Below are 26056 nucleotides of genomic sequence, written 5' to 3'. Positions count from 1 at the left end.
TCAAGGAATAGTTCAGAAACTCTGTAGCTAGAATCTAAAAAGCCAGTACGCCCATCAATCAGCATGCGTGCACAGCAGGTAAGGAGAACAAGAATCCACCAGTCATTCAGTTAGGGAAGTTACACGCAATCGTTCTTATCAACACAAGGGGGAGCCAAAGTAACAACACAATCACTGTTACAGGCTTGTTGAAAAGCGATAGGGATGTGTGTATATATATATAATGTTTACATTTGAACAAAACCATTGTTTTAAGGATTACTTATTGCTCTATTGAGGTATAAATATACTAATATACTGTTCAAAAAATAAATATCAACTCTAATACCCACATTTAGTTTGCACAAAAAAAGAAAGATGAGGACGGCGATGCATAATGTATTGCATTTCTTAATGTTGTCTTTTGAGGATGGTTTGCAAAGGCAATATCCCTTACAAATGTGTAGCATAGTCAAAGCACAGCGGTGTAATAAAGCATAGTGAAGGCGTGGTAAAGCACAGAGAGGCAGAGGAAAACGAATACAGAACAAACACAAAATAACAAAGCATAGGAAAAGTGCAGAATTACTGTGCATATTTACCAGCACAAGCTTTTTATAAGGGATGCTACAGAGAAGGGTTTTTTGTCACGTGTGATCTGCTAGCTGGGCATTAAAAGGTTAAACACATCAGCTAGAATAGGCCTGTTTACATGGAATACAAATGTTTGCTAAAAGTGAAACTCCTGTAGACTCCTGTTTCTCTGATTAGCAACATCCCTTCTATACAAAACAGACATTGAAATATATAAATAAACCAATTTACATTATGTATTGCCACGTGTTGTTGTTTTTTTAATATATATATATATATATATATATATATAGGGCATTTGCATTTTTTTTAAATGATGACCCTGTGTATTAAAATACTTCTAATACAATCTGTTCAAGAATGCTTAGCAAATAAACATCATCTCCATTCTCTAATTAGTGAACAGTTAGTTGTTATTAAAATGTGATACCAAAGGATTTCGTTTTCTGAATACTCCGGCTCAGGGGGAAAGTTGCGAAACAAGCAGCTGGCAAGAATCCGAGTAAAGCGTCCAGACAGCTGCATTCGTTAAACAGAACGACACTGGGCTGTATTGCCAGAGTCCTGTAACCATGACGAGCTGAAAAACAACTAAAGCAGAGTGAGTTGACAAAACTGTCCGGTCGAGCAAACAGGACCCGGGCCGGAGTCAAAGGATGAGAAGATGAAATGTTTACCCACTTAGCATGAAACTAAACACATGTTGAGAATTAGCGATGCAAAAAAAGTATGCGCATAGTAATGATTCACATGGGCAACATCTTGAAAATTTTGCACCGAAAAAAGAAAACGTATTCCTCTAAAGATCAGAATACAGAGACCTGAAGCAGTTCTACTGTACGATAATATACACAGAGATGAAAGGTAATGAGGGAATCAAAGACCAATACCTGGTCCCTCAGGTGTGAATTTAAGGGGTTGATAGAGGCAGGGGTAGGGGAGACTCTGAACCAGCTGGCTTGAAATGTTTTTTAATTTGTGTGTGTGTGTGTGTGTGTGTGTGTGTGAAGTTCTTTGGGATGCTTGTGATGAAAGGCGCTGTAGAAATGTGAATTGTATTGTAAAAGCATGCGATAGGAGCCTCTCAGGAAATCAGATACAGTTGTTCACCGTCATCACACACCCCTCCTCTCTGTGACTCTGCTTGCTGTGAATTCGCACAATTCAAGTCTGTCTGTAAGGTTTGTGTCAGCATAGACTTCTATTATAAACAGTGAAGCAGGTGGTAAAGTGGGATGAGTAATAACTTTCTTCTGACGCCTCGATCTTGGTCTTTCTTGTGTCATCGTGGTTCATTTTCTTGTTTCTTGTAGCATAACTATGCCGGTGTCCACTTTCTTGTAAAATACATGACATCTCGCAGTTTGCCTACAATTCAGACACGTACTGTCGGGACAGTATGGGTAATCCGCCCATTAGAGACCGAGAGCCTATTGAAAAGCTCTAGCAAGCTCGCTTGTGCCCTGTAACCTATTCATAAAACAGCACGGTGCTGCAGGCGTAATGAAATTAATATCGCTTGTCTCCATTACAATATCGTATCGCCATATAACCCCACCCCTGCAAGGATATTTATAGGGGGCTCTGACGAAAGATCCCAGGGGGAGGGAGGGTGGATATCTACAGAGCGTTACTGTGCAGGAGTCAGTCAGGGCTCTGAAAGCGACCAACTCGTCCACAGCAGGCTCCAGCAGTCCGGTGCTGCAGTGGAAAAGGAACTGCGTGCGCACGTTACTGGAATTGTTTACTCCACACGCGTACGGGGACACGCACTGTGGATGCATGCAGGCAGCAGACACGGGGCTGAAGGGGCAGCTTCTGCATGAAAGGTACGCACGATGGATGTGGAGACTGACACCTTGTTTTTATTTCGTCCTTTTTGCAACACTCCCAATGTAATAATAAGAGAGACACTTTGTCGATAATAGTGTGTGTCTGAAATTGGGCATCTGGCTTTGCTGCAGTGAAGTGGTAACAAAAAAAAACAAAAAAAAACGTATTTTAAAGAATAATTTAGTAAATGGTGTTTTGTTTATATAATACAAATCCAAATAAACGAAACTTGTATTTTATTTAGTAAATGGAAATTGTTCATATCTTTATTTACATTTTCACAATACTTTTGGGGCAGTGTTTTCAAACGAAAAGCAACCGTCATTGTTATTTTCATAAGATTACAAAATATGTCGCGCAAATTTATACAGATAATCTTCCTTCATAACTTAAAACAAATGTTTTCTCTCTGCAGGTAAACATTGTGGAACATAAAAAAAAATGTGTAGCCAGCTGGACAGTTCGATTACTGTATTACCCCAAAACGTGATTTCGCATCCCTCTGCGCTGCACTAGCAGATTGATCTCAGAATGGAACAGACTGGACGGTTAACAATAGAGTGTCACAGACTGGTGTATACAATACGGATTGGCGAGTCCATACAATGGAAGCTGTTTCCACCAGGTCCAGGGTTCGGAGCGGGTTCGGAATTCGACTCTGCAGCGGAGAACGAAAGAAGCACAGGAACCAGTGAAGATAGCGCGCATTGATACCGTTTGGGATCGCGAGTTGCTGATGCACAAGACGTTCCAAAATAAAAGTTAAAAGTATTTATATAATGTTAAAGTCATAATAATATGTTTAATCACTAGTGGCCTATACTAGCCTGCAGGAGTGTAATTGCTTATTAGTAGGTAGAGCTGTATGAAGTGTAGTCCCAGGACTCTCTTTTTTTGTGGGGGATACAAGACGATTGTGGAAGCCGCTTAACGGCAGGTTATTCTTGAGTTGCCGGCGACTGAGTCACCTGAGCAGAACTAACTCCTCCATTCAGTTCGGCTCACACCAGCGTTCTGGAGACCGGTGACCCCGTGGGACTCTGCTCACAGCGAAGACACAATGGGGATTATTGACTGTGTTCTTGTAATTTTGCCAAGTAGAAAGGTTTAGCAGTTTCGCATTGCCTGCCCCGCTCCCCGCCTCCATGGACCCGAGAATGAGAGCCCGACCGAGGGAAGCCCACGCCAGTCCTTCTCCCGCAGTTGCAGCCAATGCAGAGGGAGACGCAATTGAAGTGCTGGAAAGCACAGATGTACTGCCTATGGCTCCCGAAGATGTAAGTTTCACCTTAATACCTGAGTCTGTGTCACCTGAGTTACTCACTCACTCTCATACTATGTCTCTCTGTGTCTCTCTCTCTCTCACTCTCCCTCCCCCTCTCTCTATCTTTCTTTCTCTCTGTCTCGTCATATCTCATCAGAGATACAACCTTTAATAGAAAGTCCAGATTGCATCTCTGAATCTGTATATTTATATTATGAGGCAGGGATGGTATTGTTGCTGTTGTATAGCGCTTTGAGATCTCTTGAAAGGCGCTTTATAAATTCAATAAATGATTATTATTATTATTATTATTATTATTATTATTATTATTATTATTATTTTTATTATTATTATTGCGTAGCAGTTTCACACATTCCAGTTGTTAGCATAAGCTTGATTAGCCCCACAGTGTGTAGGTAAGAAGCTCAGCTGTGTCTTATTAAATGTTTAGTGAAACCAGGAATGGATCAGACTGCGATGCAATGGGAGTCTTATTGCCTTCCCTGTATAGGGGGCATTGCAATGTGAAACCTGTATAAAAAGGGTGAGTTAAACATTTTAAAATAAGGTAACAAAGGCAATGAACTCTGAAGCTAGTTCCTCTTCCACCCCAGCACTCTGCTGCTGGTCCTGCCTGGCTCCAGGTGTGTTTCGGCTGATCAGAGCAGGTGAATCACTGCAGAGTCCTGTTCTTACAGATCTTTCCTTTTCTCCCCTCTCTTTGCCTGCCCATCAGCACTGGAAAACTCTTTTCGATCAGGTATGTGATCCTCTGTGTTTGTGTTTGTCCTATTGAAACCTGGCTGGCTGGCTTTGGAACCCTGTTAACTCAGACAGAACAGATCTGCTCAATTAGAAAAGCAACTGTGAAAAATGGTGGTGTGCATCTTAAACGTATCAATTTCCTCTCGAAGGGGTAGAGAGACAGGATTTGAGTTTACTCTAGCGTCCATTTCGCTTCCCGCCTCATCATTGTCCAGTTGTCTCTGAAGGTCCAGCACTGTACAGCAACCTGGACGACTGCAGAGTTCCAGGACTGCGTTTGTGTGCCCCTGCTTTAGCGAGGGTCCTGCTTTACTGAAAGTGTGGGGCTGCTCAATGAGAGTGTTACTGTCCAGCATTGGGGCACCCGCATACCTGCAGGCTACTGGAGGACAGGACTGCTCTTCAGTGTTGTACTGTCAAAGCAGAATGGGAAGAACATCTAGATAGATTGTCGACACTGTATAATATATAATATGCGTCATGCTTTATTCAATAAGTATAAAAAAACCAGTTAATTATTCAAATCTGGCAATAAACAGCTCATAATGTGAACCTCATTATACACGCTCCCACAGGTTTTTTTTTTTTTCTATACTAATTTTGTAACTAACAGCTTTTCCCCCCTGCTTGTTAAATTTGCCTCTGGTGCTATATTTGGTTATGCTGTTGGTCTTGTTGCACACTAACACACTAATGTTATTCCCCCCCCCCCCCCCCCCACACGCACACACACAGGCACACACACACACTGTCACACACACATGCACACACACACACATAGTTCATAACAATAAGAAACATTTCCATCAATCTGCTCTCTTTCTATAATCCTGCAAAAGTTTTTTTTTTTTTTTAATCATTATTATTTGCGAGTGAAAAGAGAAAAAGCCCTTATGGGGGGTGAGAAGGTTTGTGACTCTGATACTAGGATTGACCCTCACAAATGCAATTAGGAGGATATCTAATCTCATTTACACTTGTCAGCTTTCACTGCCAACTGGCACAATGCGAGATACAAAACAGGAGCGTGGACTGGGGGGCGGAGCGCATTAATCCTGCAGAGGGAGAGAGAGGCGCCAAGGCAGCACCTGCCCCTGCCCCAGCCCTGCCCCTGCTCTGCCCTGCCGCTGCCCCGTCGAGCTGACAATGAAGACGGAGCCGAGTCGAGCCTCGTGTCAGCCTCCCCCTTGCAGGCTGCAGGGCCGTGGCACATGTGATTAATAATCGCGGGGAGGGTCTTCACTTCTCAGTCCTCTCTCCTGTCACTTTGCATTTCTCAAGTGGACTTTCGGGGGCCACCCTCCAACTGCTGTCCTTATTTTTTTTCTTTTCCTTTGCAGCCGCGGCTGACCTTTCGTCACACACCATTAACCTCTTGGTCGTCTGTTCTCAGCGTGAAGTTGAATAATCAAGTTAATTACTGTGGTGTTTCTGAAGGACGAGCCCTTTTAAAAAAATACTGGGCTGTAATATTAATACTGCGGGAGATTGTTAGCAGTACAATGATGCGATATAGCTTAATCAATACAGAATGTGCTTGTTGTGCTATCTGTCTGCCTCTCTTGTCTTGCTAGGACCCCCTTCTAAAGAAAGGAATGATATTGTAGATTATTGTTGGGCTGTTTCCCGGTTTGTTTCCAGTAAGCTCTGTGAAGTCGCTGCTCATTCAAGCACAGCACAGCCAGCAGCAGTGAAGCACAATGACTCGCTCGCTGCCCTCCCTGGGCCTCGGTAATGAATCCACATGGCAAGGAGGTGCATTATTCTCTTGCAACCCTGCGTGTGTACTGTAAGACCAAATGCATGTCCTGGCTGCAATAGGATAATACACAAATGAACCAGAACTTGTAATTGGTTCATCCTGAAATGCAAAACATACTGTAGTTAAAAATAATAATCAGCAGTATTTGTGGTGTTTTGCTTGGTACGTCTTTGAGCTGGATAGATTGGCCAATGGCATTTATCTTTTTGTTTTTGTAAAGTTTTTATTATGAAGTGCCTTGAGGTGCTCTGCATGAAGAGTGCTGTATTAAAGTTCTAGTTATCAAGGCATCCCAGGGAATTTACATGTCAGTCAGTAACTAAGTAAATAAAGCACAGCTTTTAAAATGTTCAGACAGCGAGGTGCTGCAGAAGGCCCCCTGTTACATGGTTAATCAGCAGGGTATTTGATATGTAAATGACCCTTGCGCACAATTAGCAGAGCAGCTAGTGCCAACACCTCAGGCTCTTCGAGCGCTGTCCCTTGTGTTTGTGACGAAGAGGCGCGTTGTTTTTTAATGAAACATTCCGAAACCTGCAGCAGGCGGAGGGATTATAAACAGTCTCTATTAGGAGCTGGAGTGAATGGGATTATCTTGAAGCACCTCTGGAGAGAGTCCCAGGAGGTGGCACATTGTTTTGTCGATTTGTTTTCGGTGAATCAGAAGTGTTTCCCATAAAACCCAACACGCTGTATTGAAGCATGTTGACGGAGCAATTGTGCACCGATGTCAGGGGTGCGAACAAAGAGTTCCCTGGCTCTTTTGTTAAATGATAAGTACAGCAAGTGAACATTTGTGGCTGACTGTTCAAAGCACTTACTGGTATTGAACAAAACAATCATTGCTGGAGTTTACCGTCTGGCAGGAGAAAGCGATCTGGTGACCATAGATACGGGTATTCATGTAGTTAGAAGTGGGTGGATGCAACTGTGTGAAAAATGAGTTGGCTAATAAAACCAAATCTAATTAAAATAGAAAACTTCTATAAAGCTATGCCTGAGTAATCCTGTTTGCTCAGACTGGATTGCATAACTATAAAGTTAAATATCTAAATGTTTTTACCACATATTTACATTTCACGACAGGATGATTGATCAATCAATCAATCAATCAATCAATATTTTTTTATATAGCGCCTTTCATTGTGGACCACCATCACAAAGCGCTTTACAAGATAGTGAGGAACAATGCACAGTGAAATACAGGGCATAGTACATTAAATACAAACAGTAAAAAACAATGCAAATACATTCAATACAGGCATAATACATTAAATAAAAGGATGTAAATCCTAAACATTATGGATGCATGTGTCATACAGAATCAATACGAATAAGATGGAGTGAAAAACCTGAAATAGCAATTTAGATAACAGCTAATAGCAGATAACAGACTTGGAGCATTAAAAGCAAAGCAAAAGAGAACAAGTGGGTCTTGAGAATTGATTTGAAGCGAGCGACTGTGGGAGCTGTACGACTAAAGCTGGGAGAGAGTTTCATAGAGTCAGGGCCATGAAGCTAAAAGAGCTCTCTCTCAAGTGTGGCGTGCTTTTGGTTGGGTATAACAAACAGGCCAATTTATACTATCCTGTAGGCCTAGAGCCATATACTTAACAAGTTTCTAATCAGCAGCACAATTCAACGCAGCCCAGCACACTAAGGAAAACTAAATTACAATTTTAAAGTGCAGTCTGGTTACCTTAGCAATCAACGATTTTAACTATGAAATGAACTGTAATTCACTTACCTATTTCGATGGTGTTTCGACTAGCAGCACAGGTTTACAGGCAGAGACTGGAAGCACACGTGTTCTTCAGTTACATTCACAAACTGATGACGCTTGATAACACGCGGTTGACTATACACCCTCAAGAAATCGGGTTCGTGGCTTACCAAATGGTGCTCATTCAAGCTTCAGCCAAATTTCATAATCAAAGTTTGTCCTACATTTCCTGTGATGTTTATCAACCCACTGCTTTTCTTTCTCCACAGATAGTGATCGAGTCTCTCTAGACTCGTGGACGCAAGCTTTTGTTTGTTTGTACTATAACTAGGCTTCTGTTCATTGTACAATTAAACAAATAGTGTGAAATAGCCAGCAACAGCATGCTTAAAAAGGAAACAGCTTTAACTCTGGAATAAAAACAGTTTTTCATTTAAAATAATATTTGTTCCTCCCGTGGGAGTATGAAAGGCAGGATCAAATGCATGGGAAAAGTTAAGTGCTTAATTAGTGCCCTCATGACGAAATAAAATACAATCGCTCAAATATACTGCCAAAATAGTGCAATTTGCCTAACTGCAAAGATGTGTGGGTTTGTGGCTATATTTTGTGTGATCTGGGTGGTCCAGTGTGTTTTGTTAAAGTGGTATTTCAGTCTTTTCCAGTTCAGCTTCTTCTGACATGTTAATTATGGGTTCACTTTACAGGCAGGCTCGGGGACTCGTGCTTTGTGTTTGCCCGGCACGTGACTGACACGGTCTGAGGGTATCTGCTGCCAAAGCAGCCCAGGAAAAACTCATTGGTGTCTGACCCTAAAACAGGAGATAGTAGTGTTGAACTGTGCAGTGCAGGATCAGACAGCCTGCGCAAGCATCAGAGAGCGCAGTGACAATCCGATGTGAAGTGGCTGCAGGTAATGGCAGGGAGTCAGGAGCACAGTGCTTTTATACCAGCACAAGAATAACAGGATTGCAGCATTTCGGTCTGTGTGCAACAATTGGCTCATGGACATAACGCACGTCTGCAGAGCAATTTGTTCGGGTTCCCATAGCAACAGACGCGAGCCGCCCATCTGGCCAGAACTTGTCCGGTTTCATCATTTCATACTGTTGCTTACGGTTGTCACGATGAAAGGACTCTTTAGAATTCCTCCCCAAGAAATGCCTAGAAGTTCAGTGTTTTATTTTCCCACAGGTAATGATTACAGTTGTGCTGCATTAGTTAGTCTGTTAGAAGAGCGCTGTACTAGTGGCACTGGAAAGACCCCGTCCTGCCCCAGTCTGACCAGTTCCTCGGATTGAAACCGATAAACGGATCGTGAGCAGGAAAAGGTTAAACGCTGAAGTTAACGTGACTCGCCCACACAACAGCAGCACCTCTCATAAAACATTTCATTCTTTTACCAGCATCTGAGCTCTGCTTCAGCTGCGAGTGGCTCAGATGGGATCATTAAACAGCTGCTGCTCCTGCGCTACTCCCCAGTGTCAGTCAGAGAGCTCCTTTCCCACAGCGCTTCAGCAAACGGGGGGGGGGGGGGGGGGGGGTAGACGAGACGACTTCAAAATCCAATGCATTCACATTTTAAAAAGGCTCGGGGGCTTTTTTCAAATTTGCCTGAATAATCCAGATTATTAAGAGTGTGTTAGTGTTGGTATTCTTTCGGTGAGCTGTGCAGTAAATGGAAGCTGTACCTGGGGTATATAACAATTTTCAGTCTGGCTTTGTGGCTCTTTCAAGGTGCACTGAGGTATATTTCATTTATTTGAATCATTAAAATAGAGCCTTTTCCTTCTAAACAGATAGACATGCACTGATAGAAATGCACTGATAGATTCGCGGGACCTTGCTACACAAAGGGCTCTGTTTTAATGAGCTAAACAGTGGGGGTATTAAGATCGGCTGCCTTTCAGATAATCTGAACAGACCCCTCCAGCAGGTTACCCCCATGATTCATGATGTCATTGGAATGATTTAAAGAGTTCCCCCCGGAGATAGAGCTGCCACCCTGAACATTGTAACCCAGTAAGATGTGTGATTTACAGAATGCAAGCATTGGAAAAGTTGCTCAGGGAGCCACAGCTGAACTGCCTGGGCAGACTGCACTGGAGGCCCTGAAGTACCTCGTTAGGGTTCACTTCCCGTTTGGGTTCTCTGCGATTTGCTACGGAAACTGTTTGGCGGTGTTAAGACCTTCGCAGTGCTCTGGCATGAAAGATACTTTGAAAGGTCGTTTCCTCAGTAGCTGTGCATCATGTTGATATTGTCTTGTCTGACAATAAGATACCAGCTCCTTATTGTGATTTGAAAACAATCCCCTCTTTGCCTAATCAACATCCCGCCGCCCAGTAAAACCGTTAATCTTTAACATCATTAGTGAATTCTTGAAAGGGAGGCAAGAAATCCTGAATAAATAAAGCGCATCTCATCAGTATCTTCACGTCCGTCTCTGCAGTCGGAAGTAATTTAATAAGAGATAACATCCTGCCTTCTTGTTGAGCTTCGACTGCTTGTCTAATTAGAGTTCATGCCAATTCTGCCGCGCTGACGAGGCAATTAATTAGCCGGCAGTTGGAGAGCTCCTGGCAGCTGGCGTGGCTCCATTGTGTTTGCATGGAGCCGGAGGGAGAACACCCTCCGGCTCCTTTGATTTCCCTTCAGCTGCCTGAGATAACAGGAGAGCTGCAGCCAGTCTCCCGGGTTCAGTGACAAGCAGTGGCAGGATGTTACCAGCTTGGTCTGATCTCTGGACACAGTGTAGCTTCTCCAGTACACAGCTTGGTCTGATCTCTGGACACAGTGTAGCTTCTCCAGTACACAGCTTGGTCTGATCTCTGGACACAGTGTAGCTTCTCCAGTACACAGCTTGGTCTGATCTCTGGACACAGTGTAGCTTCTCCAGTACACAGCTTGGTCTGATCTCTGGACACAGTGTAGCTTCTCCAGTACACAGCTTGGTCTGATCTCTGGATACAGTGTAGCCTCTCCGGTACACAGCTTGGTCTGATCTCTGGATACAGTGTAGCTTCTCCGGTACACAGCTTGGTCTGATCTCTGGATACAGTGTAGCTTCTCTGGTACACAGCTTGGTCTGATCTCTGGATACAGTGTAGCTTCTCTGGTACACAGCTTGGTCTGATCTCTGGATACAGTGTAGCTTCTCTGGTACACAGCTTGGTCTGATCTCTGGATACAGTGTAGCTTCTCCAGTACACAGCTTGGTCTGATCTCTGGATACAGTGTAGCTTCTCCAGTATGCTTTCTTTACTCACACAGCAGCGGCCTGACACCTGGTTTCCATGCAGCTGCCCAACAGGGCTCCCATCAAAGCTATGAAGCAGTCTGGACAGGTCCCTCTTCAACATGTGTAAATCCCCGGGCTCCAGTTGTTTGAGCTTGTGTGTTGGGCAGCATGAAACGTTTCAGATATCGCAGTCCTCTAGGGCCCTCCTCTTCCCCTGTCAGTTATCGTTCACCTCCCGACCACAGCATCCCTTTTAATAGTTTACCAAAGTAAAAGCATAGCAAAGTCTAATAAAGCATAGGGTTAACGTTGTAAAGCCCAGTGAGGCATATTAACATATTAAAAATAATGTGGGAAGACAATGGTAAACTAAGGTAAATGTATACTATAACCATGGGAAAAACTGTGACATTACAGTGCACATTTACTATGGTAAACTTTTTAAGGGATAGTCCCATGATACAGATAACCCGACCAGTCGTTCATAATAATCTGCAGTCAGATAGATGGAAATGTACTGTTTTGCTTGTGGTTATGAGAACTGTCATGTTCTGGTTTCGTTTTTACAGAACATGACAGCGATCGACTCTGATTAGACCCGATTAAAAGCCTGCATTTGATTCTGTTCAGACTGCAGAAATGTATTAAACTCTGGCAGACTGGGGATATGTTTTAATACTAATCCTCACAAATCCTTGTTTTTTGTTCGGGATTAGCCCAAGTTAAAAGGGGAAGCAAAACTTCAGAAAGCTTCCTATGAACCGGTGCGTGTCGCTCGATACACTCCAGTTTGTATCTCAATGTCTGTGTGTATTGGTTTAATGTCTCATCAGCTGCAGGCTTGTAGAATGTGTTGATACGACTATAAGACGTGACATAGCACTATATAGAAGGTGTTAATTAGATCAAGTGACTTCACAGAAGCAAACCTGTCCTGCAACACATTGCACAGCGCCTGCTGATTACTACCTAAAAAAAGAAACCGTGTTAATTTTAATATAACAAACGAGGCCTGAGTCAGCATTGGTAACCTGAAGTCTGTTTAAAATGGATCACTTTATTAGGGGCTTTAAGTGGACGTAGGCGTTTGTCAGGAACAGGGCGCTCGCTTGCTGTGATGATGTCGCCGCGTATCCCATTTCCTGCTGCATCTTTCAAGCAAATGAAAAGGCTTGCTAATCCAAATCGTTGTCTGCGGTTTTGAGAGCAGCTTCCCCTGCATGCATGATTTCAAAGGGAGCCCTAGCCAGCCGGCCTGTAACAAAAAGCTTTGCTGCTGCTGCTGCAGCTGCTAGTCTTGCTGTTTGATTTCCTGTCCTGATCCTCAGTAATGACAGAGCTGCTTTGCAGACAGGTCCCTGCGGCTGGCTGGGGATTACAGAGCTCACATTAAACGTATTGATGTTGCCTGGGAGCCCCGACCCCCACGACAGCTTGTGGATTTGAGGAGCTGCCTCCCTGGGGTGATTGATTAGTGTTTGCTGTTCGTTTCATATCCAGTCTGTAGGAAGGGAATAGGAGTCTGCTGTCTATCTGCACCAAATAGATTCTGTGACTTTCTACACAGATGTGGCGATTAACAGCTGAAAAAATCAGGGATGGAAACTAGACTCCTATTGCATAGCAGTTTCACCCATTCCAGGTGTTAATACATGCTTGATTAGCCACACACATTTCCATTTTCTGATTGGTAAAGCCCAACCCTGGCTTTTAACCAGCTTTTTGTCCCAAAACCGCAACCCAATCCTAGCCAAGTGGCTATCGATTCCAATAGGAAAGGTCCTGGCCATCCATCAGCATGCTGCTAATCCTGATTCTAACCCTAACCCTAACTAGCGCTTTCCCTATCTGTGCATCGCGACACACGCTCGTTACAAAGATGCCTGAGCTGGGTTCAGTCTTTACAAGCTTGCAACGTTTTTCAAAATAAAAAAAAAAACACAGATCTTAAGTTGTACCTCGGATTGCTGCACAGAAATTGCCTGAGCAGTACTTTCAATGCCTTGGAGAGATAATTACGTGGACCCTTTGCTCGCCGATTGGCTGAGGCACATTTATCTGTGAGCGTGCTGCTCAGTACTGCAGTGCCCTGAAGGACGCTAGGTTAATATATTACTGCTGTGCAGGTAATGGTCCGTTCATCACTGTTACCGCTGCAGACGATGGCTGGTTCTGGGCAGAGCTGGTCTTGCTTATCGAAGAGATTGTACAGCTACGGCCAAAAGTTCACCTAGAATTTCAGGATTGAGATATAATAAAAAAAACTAAAAAAAACTATATATATATATTACAAAGGTAAATATTCATGAATTCATTTAACTAGGCAACATGTATATGTGTAGATGCATCTGTTGTTCTCATAAAAGGGACAGGGGCCTGTTTTAATCCCAGTATCTCAAGTTTATGGTACAGGTGTCATATTGCCACAATCCTTTCCCTTTTAAAGCCCTGTGAATGACAGATGTTTCATAAACTTCACTCCGGGATTCAAAATGAATTGAACGCTGTAAAACGTGCCTCCAGTTTAATTATCCAGTTACCAAGAGGACGAGAACTTGATTGCTGCATCTACACATTGAAGAAGCTAAATTAAAAGGCAATGGGCTGATCTGAACTGTAAATCAGCTTGAGTAGCAGCAGCGAACTTGAAACTAACTCTAACCTTGTATATAAACGTGTTTGAAAGCTGTCATAGTAATTCATATAGCTGCACGTGTGATGATAAAATACTGTGAGGACAGTACTGTGTTTTAATTGCAAAGGCTGTATGGATCGGCTGTACAAAAAGACTTGTAGTACTGCTCCCAGTGGCAAAAGGGAAGCTTAACGTGGATTAGCTTTAAAAGCTTCGGGGTTCGTGTGAGGTTGGTAAACTGGCTCTGTGGAGGGAGAGGATATTATTGTGTTGATGTGGAACCCACAGTGTAGAGGTAAATCATTTTCATTACACTCATATGGAGGCGATAAGCAAGCACAAAGGCTTGGGAGAACTTAGGGTACCCCCTTTTTTATATGGAAAGATAACTCATACAGTATTGGAATCTATCCATTCAAACGCAATGTCGGACGAAGTTGCTCTGTTGTAAATAACACTGCTGAGTTCCATGCAAGGAAAGCGTTTCCCTGAATTCAGCGGTTTAATGCAGGTTTACACGCGCTTTCTTTTCCGTTTCTCGTTTTGAGAAACCCTCCTGTTTTAATGAAGGTGGAGTTCCATGTGTCGTCAATGTTTTAAAGGGCAGCACAGAAGCCAGGCAGCGCTGTGAAGTGGACAGGCTGAACTGCTCCGCTTGGTTCCCTGGCTGGATTCGGAGCAGGTCTCAAGTCTCTGAGTCCCTGCCAGGAATATTTCCAGGCTCAGGGCTCAAGCAGAAGCTTGGATCGGTGCCGACGCACCCCATTAAACACTTGTGTGTAGGAGGACAGTCCTTCTCTTCACTTGCTGTGCTCGCTGGAGCATGAAGTCCCCACACACTGCGCAGACTGACTAACGAAAACTCAATTAGCATTGCTTCCTACTCACTTGCCGTTAGAATTTGAAAAATGACCCATTTGTATATGACAACAGTTTATCGGGTCAAACCCAAATGTGAAAGGTGAGTCAAGGCAGTTATCAAGACGGGGATCCAACCCTGTTCTAAATTGTTTAATTAAACCAATTAAACCTCCATCCAGACCCTGATATCATTTTATATGTTAAACTGGAGTGGAATGGCCCTCCAGGACTGTGATTGGACACCCCTGATTTATACAGTCCAATCACTATTTTGCCCTATGCCCGAGTAAATCTAATTTCCACGAATCACTGACCAGCTCCTGCAGTCATGCTCTGCGCTTTATGTTTTTATGTTTCCTTCATCCTGACCGTTCTCCTCAATTAACTGTGTAACTCCTGTGGGTTTGCAGATTAGTTGCCCCAGGAGCACGCCCACACTTTTCTGTTGCCCCCAGTCCTCCCGTGGGGGGGGGGGGGGGGGGGGGGGATGGCGCTGTGCTGCTCTTCCCTGTCTCCCCGCGCGTCTCTGTGGCAGTGCGTTACGCGTCGGCGAGTTCTGAAGAGCGCTTGGCTTGAAAGAGGAGACAGCTTCACTGAGTGCTTTCAGACAGCTTTTTTTTGTTGCTTGTGTTATTCCCCCCCAAATCTCTTAAGAATGTACTTTCTTCAACTGCTGGGAAAGCGTCTGTGCCGTGTGTGTGTGTGAAAGGGGGTGGCATCAAGACCACCCTAAAAAGCTCCTTTCACTCAGGATTCATTCATTCATTCATGCAGGTCAGTCAGTCTGGAGGTCTCAAGAGGTGCTTTTATTGTGAGAGGAGGGAGCTTAATAGAATGTGGGGTTGGGGGGGGGGGGTCCCTACAAAGCACCCCCCCCCCCCAAAAAAAAAAAACAACAGTTCTGGATGTTATCCCAGCAATGCTTACCATGCCTTACCAATGAACTGCACTGTATGTACTCTAATAAGCCTCTGTAATGTTTAGTATTTTAAAAGGACACCTTGGGCAGGAGGTGTCAGGGGTTGTGGGTTCAGTGACCCCCCCTCAGCACGGTGGCCCCAACAGCCACACTGGTGTTTAATACAGGGAGTATTAGAGGGGACAGCTTGCTGTGTCAGGCTGCTGTGGGAGGGACTGGCACCAGGCAGTTCATCAGGCAGAGACCTCCAGTTGGCCATCCATCATTCTTAGTGCTTCTATTATTTAGTGTGGAGGGGATGGGTCAGTGATTATTCATGTAGGGCACAGCGATAGGGGGAGAAAGTGAGCGATTGTTACAAAGTAAAAAAAAAAATATTGGCATGAAATATTCATGGTGTTAAACTAAAACAACTGATTGGTCTTGATGTTAGGGTTGCAATTGACGCCGTTCCTCAAAAGGGCTAGAGGGTTTTTTTTATTACCCTTCGTTCTATGCTTGTAACCAACCCTATGCATTTAGCAGTAAAACAGTTAGATACATCTATATTGGTGAGTCTATCTGAGCAGCTCTGAAACAATTCCATTTGAAAGTGGGAGCTGTTCGCTGCCCTTCCCCGTACCTTTGTGAATGAAGACAGCTCCTCTTTCCTCACAGTCTCTCAGTGTAAGTAATGCTCTTCATTGCCTCTCACACCAGGGATACAGAAGGAGGTGTGGATCCAGGGAACAGTCCACTCGTAATCCAGGGCAGGCGTGGTTATTGTGGAAGGATACCTACAGGAACTTTGACATGATCTAAACAAAAGAGCAAAAAAACACATTTCAAATCAAGCAAAAAACAAAACTAAAACAAAAGCCAGAGCAACAGTGACTACAATGGCCTTCTTTCAGTAACGTTCCCACGTTAGTAGTCTTGCATTTGCATGAGAAAGCAGAGAGGCAGAACGGCCCAGCGCTGCGTGAGTCCCTGTGCTCTGCAGGCCGGTCGACAGACGCAGTTCAGGCTGCTCCGTTCAGAGAGGGGCAGGGATATCCTGGGACACACAGCAGGTGGGGGGTACACAGACTAGGCCACCCACACTATTACTGAGTAACAGAATGTGTGCTGGAGACAGCTGTGTGCAGGTTACTCACGCTTGAGTGAGCCGTATAGGCAGTACTGTGCTGGAGGGAAACGCTGACCAGTTGCTTATATTCCAGCCCCCCTATTGCTGATTCCTAATCACACATGGGTCTGACAACGAAAAAGGCACAGTGTTGTATCGCTGTTATTAGACTAAACTAAGTGCCTATCGAAGTCTGTCGGAGCCCCAGGATGAATGCACAGCTGCAACTTTGCATAGTTTTGTAGTGGAACTTGAAATGAAATGCAGCTTAAAAGATGGGATCCTTTTCACAACATCCCTATGCTTTCTGGTCTCGAAGTTGAGACTGTACATTCATCATTGAACACATTCCATTCCTCCTGTAATGTAGAATCCATGGCAGGTCCCGGTAGACACTTGTGCTTGTATCTGAACGCATTGATTTCTTTAGGCTGTTGAATCTGTATCTGAATTAACATGTGTCCCTATAGGAAGCTTTGTCTTTGAGTATGATCTGTACTGATCAGTCTGCTGTTCATGCTCTGAATCCCTTTCTAAGCTATTCTCTGCAGGGATTGCCTGATGGCAGTGCTGGGGTGTAACGCATTACTGTAATCTGATTCCAGGTAGGATGCTTATTGCTGACGGCTCATCTACCTATGAATGTATTCCTTGTGTTCTTTCCTGTGGTCAGTATCCCTAGATACAGCAGAGCAGGGTCCCAAACTTAAATGCGAATCTGATTGCAGAGTCGGCCCTCACTCTGCAGAACCTCCCTGTATGTTCACTATCAGAACGGCTATAAATATTGACCGGGATGCAGGACTTGCTGTCAGTGAGATTTGCTTGCAGGGTGCTGATCAAAGCACTTTTCATCTGTGATGGGGTTGTATGTGTTGGGGTGGGATTGCATTCAATAAAATCCCATTCATGTGAATCAGACAGTTTGCCAGCTGTGCCTATTGGAAATGATGGATTTGGGTGGGGGGGGGGGGGTGGATCCCACAAGTGAAGTGAAAAGCAAAGTGGACCCCAGAGCCAATGGATAATAGCTGTGCCTTAATCCCACCAAGATGACATTTTCCCTATTAATATACAAAATTCATGAAGAGGACAAAAGAGACTCTGTGCTGGGGGAGAGCCTTGATTAGCAGCAGTGTGTCCCAGTTATGCAGAGGCTGTCTGTCTGTCTGCCTGTGGGCTCTTCTGAATTCCGGGGCAGCTGAGATGCTGTTTGCTTATCTGCTTGTAAATGTCTAAATAAATTGACTATCCCGAACCTGCAGGGGTACCAAACGATGACCGGCAGATACAAAAATCACGCACTTCAGTAACTACCAGCATTTTCAAAGCTAAAATGAGATATTTTTCCCCGAAATAGAATATTTTTACATCATCTATCAAGGGTGTGTTTTCAGTCTGATAAAAGCGGTACTGGGTTTGTGAATGCCAGTAGGAGGTTGGTAATTACTGCTGCTGTGTTCGTTTTAGAGACCGTATTTGAACTTTCTGTTTAAGTTGCCTGTGCGGCTCGTCGTTTTCATTTTAGAAAATAAATTGTGTGAACTCTGCTCGTTTTGCAGTTTCTGGCTGTATTAAATCCACTAACGTCTTGTATTTAGAACAGGTGACTGCAGTTCGTCAACGTTTGAACTCCAGTCTGGGAGGTTTGCATGTCAACAGTGTGTCGTAAACATGGCTGAGCAGACACAAAGATCTGCATCTTCCCAAGACCTCGTTCCCTTTGTTTCACAGTAAAACCTGGGAGCCTCCTGATTCAGAGTGCAGCCACCCATTTCAGATGGGCATTGTGGTGAAGGATTTGCATAATGAGAATAATGGTTAGAGACTAAATTGCTTTCCTTACTCTATTAGAGTGTCTGTGGTAGTTTCTTCCAAACAATAGCTGACCCATTGTTTTATAACCACGATGATTTCAAGATTATCTGGATATAATATAAAAGAATCATAGAACAGTAACGGTGTAGTATTTAACTGATCTATGGTACTGATATACGGTATCATGTTTGGGAGGCCACAGGAAAAATAAATCCATGTTTGATTTGGTTTTGTGTGTGTATGATTCCCCAGCATGTAATTCCATCCTCTGTTCCTGCACTGCCATTATGAACGCCTGTGATTGTTCTGTGGTAAACAGTTCATTACAAACTTTTAGGCTTTTCCTTATGGAATTAATAATTTATTAAGAAGTATATCTGTATATCAGAGAAGTAAAAAAACATTACCATGTACATAAGATCCATTTTTTTCTCTCTTATTTCCGATAATTCAGATCATTATCTTATTTTTAAGAGCCCTGATAGGTCTGTCCCAAAGCTCCCTTTAAGTACGCAGTGTGAAATCAAGGGAGTAATGAGCAATTGCAAGGAAAGGGCTGGGGAAACCTAGCATGAAATTGCAGTTAGTGGTCCATTGTTTGGGGGCTTCCTCCTTCCCTTCCCCAGCAGTTAGCCTGTTGACTGTACAATGTTCATCCGAGTATGAAGGGAGGGGCGAGGTCACGGCTCATCTGCCTGGGTTGTGGTGGTGGTGTGCTGCAGAGGCTTCTCATCATAACTGGAGTGAAAGTTTCCTAAATGCACTCTGCTAGGGCACAGCGCCAGGGCACTCCACTAGGCCTCCATCTGCCAAGAAGAACTTCAGGGAAACCAAGCGGGCCAAGGAAAAAATTCTGGACGTTCTCCGAGAAAAGGTTAGTGACCCGCATTTGGTCTGCAAAGCTGAGAGGGATTGTATTGCGTGTCTGTGTTTCGCAATCCTCACGGTTAACTTCTTTCAGATTGTCCTGCTCTCCGCTCTCAGCCTTGAACTTGAAATTCCAGTGCGTTTATCTCTCAGCGTTTGTGGGTGGGGGTGTGTGTGTGTTGTTAGTAATGAAAACAGCATGAAAGAGGCATTTGTATTTATTCTAAATATTATTGTTACCAAGACAAGGTGTATACTGATTTTATAAACTGTTATTAAGCAGTGGGTGCAGTGCAGCTAGACATAGTGGCGTGCAAAGTGTAACCCTGGAGAGTTTTTTGTTACAGTTTTGTAGCTGGAGGTTGTGTCTTGATTGAAGATGTATTTATCGCATGACTGCAGTCATTGTTGCACTTCATGGTGTTTTGTGGCAATGCTGATTACAGCAGAGCAATGAACACATGACTGGAGGAGGCACCAAACAATGGGCTGCAAGACTGCAGGACAAACAGCAGATTGTTGTTCCCCTAAGGAAGGAAGCCTTCCTCCAGACAAATGAGGGCTGTGCTGAGCAGCTTATGCCCTAAAGGTGATAACCCTCAATGGGGGTAACCCAGTAAAGCCTGACAGCCTGATCCCCACCAGACAGGGTTCAGCGCACAGGACCAGTTTCCTAATCGAATATCGATAATCAGATAATATACGTAATCTATGCGTTGAGAACGCTTCATTATTCAAAACCAAACAAGCCTTCCAATACAACGGAGAACATGCATGTGCTTGTAATGCAACCCTACCTGTCAGGTGTGTGGCTATAAATTAAAGCCATTGTGATCACTCCATTTGTATCTCTGCTTTTCTGCATTCCAGTCATATTGTATCCTGCAGCCCAGTTTCTGAATTCTGCTCTTAATTACAACATTAATTAGGCACATCTAATTAAAACAACTCGGAAACCGATAGCCCCAAACGATCTCTGGAAATCTGTGCGCCTCTCTGTAACAGCAGCTGTGCACTCCACCCTCGCGTCTCTCTGTAACAGCAGCACTTGCTGTGCACTTCACCCTCTCCCCTGGTGACTTTACTCTCCACTTCATTGTTGCTTAAGTCACAAAAGCTTCCTGGCAGGAGTGAGCTGTGGTGAAGATGATTTGTGAAAAATGAACACATTGGTGCAGACACCCTAACCCTGATACAGTATGGACATCCTGACACTGCCATATGGAGCAGCTACTGTATATCTCTCTAGAGGGGCTATATACCCTCACAATGAGGGGGAGGGGGCAGGTTTCCACTCCAGCCAGTCTATTACATGCAGCATTCCTGGGCAGCATGCTTTGAGAGTGCTGTGCTTTCTGTTCGTGCAGTCCTGTGCATGTCTGGGCAGCATGCTTTGAGAGTGCTGTGCTTTCTGTTTGTGCAGTCCTGTGCATGTCTGGGCAGCATGCTTTGAGAGTGCTGTGCTTTCTGTTCGTGCAGTCCTGTGCATGTCTGGGCAGCATGTTTTGAGAGTGCTGTGCTTTCTGTTCGTGCAGTCCTGTGCATGTCTGGGCAGCATGCTTTGAGAGTGCTGTGCTTTCTGTTTGTGCAGTCCTGTGCATGTCTGGGCAGCATGCTTTGAGAGTGCTGTGCTTTCTGTTCGTGCAGTCCTGTGCATGTCTGGGCAGCATGCTTTGAGAGTGCTGTGCTTTCTGTTTGTGCAGTCCTGTGCATGTCTGGGCAGCATGCTTTGAGAGTGCTGTGCTTTCTGTTTGTGCAGTCCTGTGCATGTCTGGGCAGCATGCTTTGAGAGTGCTGTGCTTTCTGTTTGTGCAGTCCTGTGCATGTCTGTGCAGCATGTTTTGAGAGTGCTGTGTTTTCTGTTTGTCCAGTTTGACCCTGAGAACTCGGGCTACATCAGTACGGAGCAGTTCCGGAGCCTTCTGAACACGCACGGCTCGGAGCTGGACCCCCACAAGCTTGCGGTGCTCCTGGCCCTGGCTGACAGCAACGCGGACGGGAGGATCTGCTACCAGGACTTCGTCAATCTGGTTAGTGCTGGACACTGCTTACTGTAATATAGGGAAGAATGAGGTAGGGTTCACATGCACGCCAGTGCAAATCAGCCTGTATTACGCATGCTAGAAAACTAGCGAGAGACAACTTCAGAGTGTTAACCTAGCTTCTTGGGCTAAGTTTATGCAACTTGCACAGATTGCTTAATAGTTATTGAATAAAAAAGTAATCTGTTTTTTTTTATTGTAGACAATCTTACTGGAGATAATTCTTACCATGTTAGTCGTGATCATCCAAGCAATTGAGTTAATTGCAGTAGAACTGCAAGGATACATTAGCTTTCAAGTCCTCATGGGTGTTTTATTTGGGTACCATACAGGGTGGATCATTGTATATTTTATAAATCTTTGCAGTCAAAAAACAGCTTGGTAAGTGGAAAACATTAATAATAATAATAATAATAATAATAATAATAATAATAATAATAATAATAATAATAATATTATTATTATTATTATTATTATTATTATTATTATTAATAAGAAACTTGCCCACAGACCGTGCAATTCTCTCCAGACTTGATAGCGCCTGTTGATCCAAATTGAGAGGGACAGCAATTTCAGAGTGCCGTTGTTCTGAAAAGAGGAATTCCTTCTTGGCATTCCTCTGTGTGCAGAAAATGTTTCATTAAAACCCTAATAACATTATGTATTTGCCTCTCCAAGCCTTGAGAGCGTCGGGAGATGTGGAGGAGGATGAGAAATGTGTAGCGGGTCTCAGTGGCTATTGTTCTGCGTTGAAGCCCTGTGGCTTTCACATCGGATTTGAAAACGAGGGTGGCACGTCTTTGTGTTCATGTGAAGAGAGTGTAGGGCTGCCGTTTCATCATCCAGTTCCTAGGATGCAATCCATCAGTATCAACGACTATTATTTTCTGTGAAGAGCAGCGAGAGAGAGAGAGAGAGAGAGAGAGAGAGAGAGAGAGAGAGAGAGAGAGAGAGAGAGAGCGCTTTGAACTCTCAAGAGTTTCCTATGCCTTAATGGATAGCGATGACAAAATGTTGAGGGTTTTTAATTAAAATAACCCCAAGAAAGGGCATTCATGGCAGTATGTGTTCAGTAACACACACCCAACTGTGGTGAAAAGAGCGACATGCTGCTTTACACTCCCTGTGGAGCGTTCGCGTGGCTCTGGAGTTGAATACATTGATCTGACACACTATATATGTAATACATTGATCTGACACACTATATATGTAATACATTGATCTGACACTATTATTATTTGTTTATTTAGCAGACGCCTTTATCCAAGGCGACTTACAGAGACTAGGGTGTGTGAACTATGCATCAGCTGCAGAGTCACTTACAACAACATCTCACCCAAAAGAGCACAAGGAGGTTAAGTGACTTGCTCAGGGTCACACAATGAGTCAGGGGCTGAGGTGGGATTTGAACCGGGGACCTCCTGGTTACAAGCCCTTTTCTTTAACCACTGGACCACACAGCCTCCTTATATATGTAATACATTGATCAATATAGAAAATACTGGAGAGCTAGATTTCCATGTTTCCTTGGTGTTCTTGTACACTTGCCTACAAATCCGATATTTTCACTATTAATAATCTTCCACAATTATGAAATCTATAGCATCTGTTTTGAAAGGACCACTGCCTCATCAGGTGCATGACTCCTGAGAAACGTGTTGAGGATCGACACTGTGCTGTGTTTTCATTGTTCAGGCTGTTGCTTAATAAATACATCTTTTTGAGTATTGAAAGCAAAATGAGTTGAGAATTCTCCAAATGCACTGGGATAGACGGCAGTTTAGCAGGTAAAACAGGATGGCTGTTTCCCATGAAAGGTGTAAGATAAAAAAAAAACGTCCCCATGTATTTATTTACAGCGTATTGAGAGCAGATGGTAGGAAGGGGAGAAATACCCTTTTCAATTCACACCTTCATTAACTTGGCTGCCAGTGCTGTTGGCAGACGTATCAAAAAAACCCAAAAACATTTCTGAACAAGCCTGCTGAGCACTTCATGCGTAAGTGCCTCTCCCTCTCAAAGCTAATTAAAAACCTGCTTTCATCTTTTGGTGCCAGAATACAATGTTGTTAAAGAAATGCACATTTTCAATTCAGTTCTAACAACAATTAATAAAAACAAATGTTTTAAAATAAAAGATAACAACAAGCACGTTGATATCAAAGACCTCTTTTACAATAGGGAAGGCTCCAGCAAACGCATCATTTTCAAGACAATCAAACCAACCATAATGATAATGCTCTGCATTTTACCAGCGGCGTACCTCTTGAGTAAAAGCCCGCGTTGAGTGTGAGCTGCATTGTTGTTCAACACGTGAAGGAGGTGTTTGGAATAAATCTTGTTGTTTAATTGATTTTAATTATTATTATTAGTTTATTTATCAGACACCTTTATCCAAGGCAACTTACAGAGACTCGGGTGTGTGAACTATGTATCAGCTGCAGAGTCACTTACAATTATGTCTCACCCGAAAGACAGAGCACAAGAAGGTTAAGTGACTTGCTCAGGATCACACAATGAGTCAGTGGCTGAGCCGGGATTTGAACCGGGGACCTTCTGTTTACAAGCCCTTTTCTTTAACCACTGGACCACACAGCCTCCTTTAAGGCTTGATCCTCAAAGCCATTTACTCAAAATCATCATTACCGCAACTACTTACAAGCTTCGAAATCTGGTTTGGTATTGGGTGTGTTTCTACTTTCTGAAAATACAATTTGGAGTAAAATAGCTTTGAGAAAGTAGCCCTTAACTTTTTATTTTTGGTGCTCTACATATCTCAGAGAGACTGCAGTTGCTGAATGCTGAGTGAAAGATTCAGCCTGAGCTGTTCATCCAGGGGTGGAATTGGAGAGGAGAAAGTAGAGTTAGGTCCCTGACAGCAGTCAACGAGCAGGTGTCTTCAGATCCCAGGCAGACGGCTGTGCGGCACAATGTGGAATAGCTTCAAAATAACTCTGCACTGTTCTTGACAAGACAGTTCTGTAAAAAGAAACAAAAAACATGATACGGTGATTGTGGCAGGAGAAAATTAAACATCAGTGTACTGAACTGAATACTGAAACAGAAGAATTATTTGGGCCCTGATGATTGATACAGCCAGGATGTCTCTCTCAATTTCACTTTACAGTCCTGGGCAAAAAGAAGGGCTGTCTATAGCGAGCACTATGAACTATGAGGAGCATAGAGAGTATCCCCACTGCTGTAGAAGTTTACAGTGGCATGGCAAGGCTTCGTAAAGCACAGTGACACGGAGCTGATTGTTTAGTTTATTTCCTTTTCAGATGAGTAACAAGCGCTCAAACAGTTTCCGGAGAGCGATCCTGCAGGGCAGCCGGCAGAGGAAGAGCGTCGCCCTGCTGGAGGAACCCGGCCTGAGCGTCTCCCAGCGCCTCGTCCGCCACGTCGCCTTCGAGACCCTCCCCCGAGAGATGGACCGCAAGTGGTACTACGACAGCTACACCGGCTGCCCCCCGCCCTGGTTCATAATCGTCGTGACCATCGTGGAGGCAAGTCGGGCTGACCTACCAGCTCAGAGTAGACATTTTAAATAGCATTATTATTATTATTATTGTCATTTTTGGTTATATCTTATTTACATTCACCTTGTGGGCAGAGGGATATGTTTTCGCTTACAAGGAGGGCAGATTAATAACTAAGCTGTTGCAGTGATGTAAAGGTTACTCCCTATGGCCTTGTAAGATTAACAAGAAACAAATGGGGAGCGCACATGAGTTGTGGTTTAGTTCAGTAACTATGACTGTCTGTTGTTTTTGGTTCATTAATTGCAGGCGGTGCCATTTAGTACACAGCCTATCCTCTGTATACCTGGCAGTCACTTGTATATATGCTCTATTAATGAAGACCTGCACTCAACTCTACAGCTATATAGATTCTCTGTTGCTAGGCGACAGTCTGCTACCCGGGCACTGATTGTCCTTCCTCTGCTCCCTCTCAGGTGGCTGTGTTTGTTTATTATGGGCTGCTGCTGGACCGGTGGGTCCTCCAGGTGTCTCACCCGCTGTATCTGAGGAACCCTCTGGTGTACCACCCCCAGCTGCGAGCGCAGGCCTGGCGCTACCTCAGCTACATCTTCATGCACGCAGGGTGAGTGCACGCTTACGGCAGTCTTTACAGGCATGAGAGGAGGGCTGCTGTTGCAGGGCAGTCAGAGCCCATCCAGGTTTTATTGTGAGCTTCATAAGACTCCGATTGCACAGCAGTTTGAACCATTCCAGGTTTTGCTGTGAATTAAGCATACCAGCTACAGCGGGGTGGGAGGGTGAAGAAGCTGAAGAAGTTGTGTAGATAGAAGTTTCTGTGGCTCCTCATAATGAGCCACTTCGGCTTTGTTGTGGGGGATTGGTTTAAAAGGCATGACTTGGTTTCTGTATCATAGGAGTAGCATAACTGAGCCTATATTTTAAAGCCAAGGAAATTTCCAGACAAAAACTGTATTCATTTTAGCTGTATAAAACTAGAAAGACACCACTCGTTTTATACCTTTCAATTGCTTTATTCTCCTCTGAAGATTTATCTTGTGCCTCTGTACTTGCAGAATAGAATATATTTAGTTCTAGTTCAGGCGTGCTAGGAAACAAGGAATATTTACTTATATTTTGTTTTATATAGCTTTGATCTAGAGGCA

The 26056-nt window shown here is 43.8% G+C and overlaps 1 protein-coding gene across 2 annotated transcripts in view; it reads left to right on the top strand.

Annotated features, from left to right (window-relative positions):
- Window positions 1-2040: 2040 nt before the first annotated feature.
- Window positions 2041-26056, top strand: part of LOC117424561 (rhomboid-related protein 3-like) — a 34303-nt gene continuing 10287 nt past the window's right edge. The window contains exons 1-7 of one of the 2 annotated variants that reach the window (XM_058992293.1): window positions 2041-2402; window positions 2822-3683; window positions 4407-4430; window positions 19275-19376; window positions 21241-21399; window positions 24693-24917; window positions 25367-25515. In XM_058992293.1, the coding sequence (XP_058848276.1) occupies window positions 3552-3683; window positions 4407-4430; window positions 19275-19376; window positions 21241-21399; window positions 24693-24917; window positions 25367-25515 (791 nt within the window). In that variant the 5' untranslated portion in view covers window positions 2041-2402; window positions 2822-3551. The remainder of the gene's footprint in view (window positions 2403-2821; window positions 3684-4406; window positions 4431-19274; window positions 19377-21240; window positions 21400-24692; window positions 24918-25366; window positions 25516-26056) is intronic. The other variant, XM_034041001.3, reaches the window with a different exon arrangement.

Source organism: Acipenser ruthenus, chromosome 19, assembly GCF_902713425.1.
Source record: "Acipenser ruthenus chromosome 19, fAciRut3.2 maternal haplotype, whole genome shotgun sequence".
Taxonomy (NCBI): domain Eukaryota; kingdom Metazoa; phylum Chordata; class Actinopteri; order Acipenseriformes; family Acipenseridae; genus Acipenser; species Acipenser ruthenus.
This window is presented reverse-complemented; position numbering and strand designations above follow the sequence as displayed.